At 29.5% G+C, this 6925-nt stretch overlaps 1 protein-coding gene across 1 annotated transcript; it reads right to left on the reverse strand.

Moving 5' to 3' along the window:
* Positions 1-468: 468 nt before the first annotated feature.
* LOC132718617 (uncharacterized) lies at positions 469-3063 on the reverse strand. Its single transcript, XM_060702337.1, has 4 exons — positions 2969-3063; positions 2359-2470; positions 1615-1744; positions 469-1183 (listed from the first exon to the last, which is right to left on the reverse strand). The coding sequence occupies exons 1-4, from the start codon at positions 3017-3019 to the stop codon at positions 1165-1167; spliced, it is 312 nt and encodes a 103-aa protein (XP_060558320.1). The 5' UTR covers positions 3020-3063; the 3' UTR covers positions 469-1164.
* Positions 3064-6925: the final 3862 nt, after the last annotated feature.

The following is a 6925-nucleotide window of genomic DNA, read 5'->3' on the forward strand; positions in this document are numbered from 1 at the left end:
AAAATTAAGTCTATAATAATGTTATAACAACTATATTTCATTTGAGACGTACAACATAGACACACATACCATATGTAAATAATACAAATATCAGATCATATCATTTTAAAAGTATTTTTTATTTAAATGATCAATAAAAATTTTCACTATCCCCTTAGTAAAATAAATGATATTTTAAAAAACCCCATAGAATTTCACTTGTAAGTTCCCGTTGATTTAATAAAAAGAGGAATGAAGAAGGGCCCCGATGATATTTTATAATTGAGCCGTTCCCCACAAACCAACGTATGGTTTGCGACCAGCATGGGGTTTCCCGACCGACCCCTCTGTTCGCCCTTTCCAACCGATAAAAACCCGTAGCAAAAATGATTTGCGGAAAAGCATGGATCCGATCAGAAAAACGCGGGATGCGCTTGGGGGTCTTTGGGTCCTGCTTTTTGGGCGAAAATCCATTATGTTGGCTTTGTCGTGACGCGGCTCAATTGATTTTGTTTCTTGTACCTGTTGTCATATATTTTTGTATTTATCTGAACACCGAGATTAAAAAAAAATGATTCGGCTTTTTGTTAGACGACGAAAATTTTAATGCTGTAATATGTACATGTATAAATCAACGAACAAAGGAAATCAATATTTCAAAGTTACTGTCAACAAGTTTCACAGTTCCTTCTCAAGTGCCTTGTGTCTTCTATGCTGTAAGTTTGATAAAATAAAAAAGCTAAATTAAAAAATAAATATTATCACAAATTGTACATCACAGAATGCTTATACTTTTTAACTAATATCATATTTATATAATATAAATGATAAAATTCTTTCACTATATATAGCTATTTACAGCAATGTTTATGTATTTTAGACATGAAATACAGAACGCGTAAATGAAGCTTAATAAATTAATTTCAGTAAATCAGTATGTTTATCTATTTGAACATTGCAAAAAGTCTGTATTACAATTTATGAAAAATTCTACACGAATGAAACAGATTTTGAATAAATAACTTTTTATAGAACACTATGAACAGATTACGATAATAAGTTTTTTTTTTTTATTATGTTAAGAACTATGATCTCAATAGTAACGCTAATAGTTTGCGCATGCGCAACTTTTGTAGGATAGGCAGCGATGTAAACTTGGTACTCCACTTCCGAACGTTCCTGTGTCTATTCTACACGATGTTTCCTGAAACCAACAAGAACAAAATCTTATTTTGCATTTAAATTTTTTATTATCAAATGGAGGCAAACTTAAAAAGTGATCCCGTTATGTGGATTTAGTGGGCACACACATTTCATTTTTACACTAAAAGCGGTAAAAATGTATGTTTTTTTTTAAAACGGTCGTGAATGTACTATTGTTAAAAGTTCTCCAATTTCACGATTTCACACAAGACATGTATTAGATAAGTGTTATGTAATATTTTTAATCAAACAAAGCTAAGGATCACTCGCTGTAAGCGGTAAACAAAGGTAGTAGCTGCTCATCTACATGCTAAAACTTCAATATAGTAGTTTGAAGACTCCTGCAATTATAACATGGCTATTCCGAGATACCAATGTCTTAAGTGTTAGACAATATATACGAGTATACAAAATAAATAAAAATGAACTCACTTTGTTTGTAAGTGACATGATGATCTGATTATAACAGCAAATCTTTTCTCTTGCTGATCACCGTCCAAATGAAACAGAACAAGATAGTTTCGTCCTCCTAGAAGCGTGTGCTGTATTTCTGCCGACGAGCCTATCAAAACAGAAAAGAAAATAAAAAAAAAAACTGCTAAAAATTCTCAAGTTTGTTCAAATTGGATCACTAAATGCAATAGATAAGAAGCATATCCAATTACCCCTCAATGGGATGGGGACAAATTCCTAAACAGTATGCTAACAGTTTGCGGAAGTCAATAATAAATAAGTTTGGAGTTTTGAAATATCATTGAACTGGTTATCGCAAAACATATACTTAAATCATGACGATAAGTTTATGAAGTCAACCTTTGTTGGTATATGTATCATTAAAATAAGTGTCTATTAGTTTCTATATACATGTATATTCACTTGACGGTCTATGATATATGTAAAATGGTAACTTATATATCTGTACATTTTACATTGATAACTTTCCTGTAAGTATCATATTAAGACAAAAGAGTTGACAAAATGTCATGGAAAAGGAACCCGCTTTCTGAAAACCTAGACAACCGAGAATCAGCCCGGCCATATACTTACCTCGTCTCGGAACAAAACTTGTCTTTGTATTTAAATTCCATGAAAAATAACGTACAGTACCAAAACAAAGTAAAATATACTGAATCTTGTAAGAAAAGTGGTAAAATCATCTTTTAGAGATAAACTTACCATTTATAAAAGCTCCAACATTCCCATCCAACGTCTTGGGACAATATTGATGCTGTTTACACAGATACATTTGATGCCGATTGCCACATTCTATGTCATTACCTGGATACATCTGTGTGTAATATATCATTTAAAAAGTTTTACTTATTTACAAATTTCAAACTAAACTGTACAATTGTCAACATATTTTGCATTACCCTTTAAAAGAAAATTAATATAATGGATGGTAAAAAGTCAATATGAATACTGATGTGAAGTCAAATGTCACGACAAAACCAACATAAAGCGTTTGCGACAAGCATGGATCCAGATCAGTCTGTGCATCTGCGTAGTCTGATCAGGATCCGTACTGTTCGCTTACAAACTCCATTACAAGTAAAAAAACTGATAGCGAACAGCATACATCCTGATCAGAATGAGAAACGGTTGAATTTTATTAAACTTCAGGGTCTCCAGGTTGCCCGAGAGGCTTTCGTAGCTGAAATCCCTTTCGCATGTTCATTTTGTTTTCACATGATAAAGTTCATAGTAAAAATTTCTTACACAAAATGCATTAGCTTAAATAAAGATGTGACAATTGCTTGAATACGTGTACAATTGCGTAACTTACCGGATAAATACGAAGACCAACTGGGTATGTTTCTTGACCCTTCTCTTGCATTATTGTAATTCCAACAAATTCAGTTATATAATCTGAATAATAACATTTATAATATACCTTTACATTTTCTCCCTAAAATACACGCAAAAATTGAAAACGCAAATCGCTTTAAAAGGATAGAAAATTTCCCTTAAAATGTTATGAAAAGAACGGTACCAAAATATGGAAGTGGGATAAATTTTTTAAAGTTGGTTCCCATCTTAGCCCTTTTCAAACTTTTCATTTGGAAACGGGGAAACCCAAAATTAAATTTTAAAGGGTTGGCCCGTTTGTAAAAATTTAAAGTATTCATCCCCTTTAGTCAAAGAAATTTTTTTCTTGACAAATACAAATTTTATTTTCTGAAAAAAACCCAAAAAGGGATATAAAAAAAAAGGGAAAAATTTTGTTGTAGTAGCTTTCGGTCTCGCAAGATATCAATTTTCCACCAAAATACTAAGCCTCAGAAAGCTACTACAACATAATATTCCGTATTTATGATGACATTACATATTTTGTATTAGGACTGTCCACTATCTTGTAAGCATAATAATGTTTTGCCTGTCAACCCCCAAACTGGAGTGGAAATCATAGGTATTCGTTCTGGTAACAGTATAACTATTAAATTGACTTACTCAGAAGCTAATAAACTTTAAACGGAATCACATCGAATACGTGAAATATTCGCAAAGAAATATTGCATGTTGTTCATCATTTATACTATTTTGTCTAGTTTCTTTGTGTATAATAAAACAAGAGATGGATTATACAACCGGACATGACAGAATTGTTTTATTAAAGCTACATTGCTAGCACGTTTAGATAAAATTTGACAATCCCCTTTTTTAACTGGTTTAAAGCAGATAAAAATTAGACTGGGTTTAAAACATGTATTTTAAATTTAAGAGCATCCCAAAAAAAAAGAGAAATTTTTGTATCAAAACTTTTACAGGTCTAAAAGATAAGAAATTAATTTTCCCCCGTTGCATTGCCCTTTTGGGAAAATATTTTTTTCGTAAATTCACTAGACAAAGGGTTTCATAAAAAGACAAATTTGGGGGGTCCCCAAAATTTTACTAAATAAAAGGACGTAAAAATATTTCATTTCTAAAGGGAATATACAGAAGACAAAAATTTCCATTTTTTGTCAGGTTTTTTAAAATCTATTTTTCCCGGGTTTTTTTTAATACGTTTTTATGTGAAAAATTTTTTCCACCTGCATTATGACCGCACTTCCATCTTCCAAATACAGTTTCTGTATGTCCTAAAACATTTGATTAAAATCGTTATAAGTTTGTAAAAATTAAAAAGCCGTGTACATATAATATACGCACATGAAATTTAAATGTTAAGACTGTCTTACCTATACCGATTTTGTACTATACATTTTGCAATGAATTTAATTTATTACTTTTTCTTATTTTAGAATAATAAGTTTTGATTTAAACCTGCATGCCTCCAGAAAGGCCCAAAATATTTCATTAATTAAAAATTATTAATATTAACTAAAATTTTAAGAGAAGTAAAAATATTCAAAATGCAAGTAATAATTAACATTGTATGTGTGATTATTGACTGATTTTGCCACCATTTGCCAGTATTTGTCACTATATTAATACTGCGTTACTAACGCAGTAAGGGGTATTTTTACAAATTTATACCTCTTTTGGGTAATTTACGTGGATAATAAGCGCCATTTACAATGTGTGGATTAATATCTTTGTTCACCTTTCAATATTTTTTTTATGTTTTCAAAACTGTCATGAAAATTGTGCATGAATCTGGAGGCATGCAGCTTTAATACAATAATAGTAATGATAATAATAATAATAATAAAAATAATAATAATGATAATAAAAATAATAATAATGATGATAATAATAATTATTATTATTATTATTATTATTGTTAATAATAATAATAATAATAATGATAATAATAATAATAATAATGATAATAATACAGGGCTGATTCTGTTAGAAACTTTTATTCGTTTATTTGATGGCTCTACCATTTGATTTACAAATAATTGGAAAGTATATACAGACACTTAAACAAATTGAAAAAAGCTTTATCCTTTCGTGCAATTTAAAGCTAGATAGTAAAAATAGAATAATATAAAACAATTTGTAACTTCTATACTTACTGACAACTACTGCTTCATCTAGGCATTTAAATTCTTCACTTTCCATTATAGCATATTCACGACCAATTTCTCTGCAAGAAGAATTGTGCAGGCATAATTACAAATTGCAGTAAGTCATGTTTATAAGATAAGTTTTGTTTTGAAACTGTTACATATATAGAGTACATATACATTATTATAATACGTACTTTCATTGCGATGTTAGTGCGATAATACACATAAAAGATAATTAACTTGTAAAATAAAGCATATATAAGATAATACAATTAACAGGCAAAATCTTTATACACTCCAATGATAGTACACGTTAAAGATAATACAATTATAAAATAGTACACTAAGAAGATAATTCACTTATAAGATAATACATCTATAAGATAATATGCTTATAAGATAAAACACTTATAAAATAAACATTTATTAGATAATACACTTATAATATATCACTTTTATGAGCTAATCAGGGCTGCATTACTGGTACTGATACTGGCACTGATACTGGTACTGCAGTACGTACTGCAGTGGTTTTGCAAGTACTATAGTACTGATACTGAATTACTCTTACAAAATGTTGCTACTACTGGTAGTGGTACTGCATAAATGTCTTAAAAGGTGGTTTTGCTACTGCATTACAAGGCAGTAACTTTTGGATTTGATAAAAAAAGTCATCAATGTTGCTCAAAAAGTAAAGCTGTAAATTCCATGTATCATTTTATTTCTGTGAAAAAGTTAGTCAAGTCAATAAATAATTTGCTGCAATATTCCTTCAAATGTTAACACAGTATTCATCATTAAAAGAAGCACCAAAGACTTGATGAAAAAATTAAATTGAGATAAACAGACTCAATAACTCTTTACTTTAAAGTGTCCTTTTTACAATTTTCCATTATTTTGTATTTTACTAGTAAAAAGAGTAAATAAACAATAATTAATTGCTTCTATTTTAAATAATCCTATTGCATGTGATATTGTTAGCATTATAAAAAGTTGTTATTTACTTTGGTATAAACTGAACAGAGGTGTGAAGGTGTGAAAGGCAACAAAAGACTGTTTTGTATTAAATGAAAGATTATTGCATTGTATTACAGTTGACTGGTTTACTAAACAATAAGATATGACATGAATATATGTTGTAAATATTGTTTTTAAAAAGTTTGTTAAATTAATGTAATGTAAATTTTAAAGTAACTAATGATTATATTTCTATACTGAATAATCAAACTTGGATGAATATATATAAATAATGGTATTGGTACTAAATTACTTCACCAAAAAGTACTGGTACTGCAGTACCAAGCTAAAATCTAGTTTTGGTAATGGTACTGTATAACTTGGTGAGTACTGGTACTGGTATTTAAGTACTACACCCCTAGTACTGATGCAGATCTGGAGCTAATACACTTTAAAGGTAATACGCTTACAAGATCACTTATAAGATAATTCACTTATAAGATTACACAAATATAAAATAAGCACTTATAGGATAAAACACTTATAAGCAAAATTTTTGATGCATGTATATGACTCAAGTCTTTCAAATAACACATATTTCAATGTCGCATTTGATATACATACTTACAGTTTAGAAATTTACACACATGTGTTTCAATTAGATATAAATGTGATTGTTGCTGTTACGGTTATTAATGATATCAAACACTTGATGACTGTGGCACAACTGTTTATTATATTAAAATGTTAGTTTTAATTGTTACTCATTAAGACGTTTATAGTGTCGGTGGTCATAGTTTCCATTTTAATAGACTGGTTTAAACAGGAAG

The sequence above is a fragment of the Ruditapes philippinarum genome, unplaced genomic scaffold, assembly GCF_026571515.1.
Source record: "Ruditapes philippinarum isolate M1 unplaced genomic scaffold, ASM2657151v2 ctg3313_1_1_1_1, whole genome shotgun sequence".
NCBI lineage: Eukaryota > Metazoa > Mollusca > Bivalvia > Venerida > Veneridae > Ruditapes > Ruditapes philippinarum.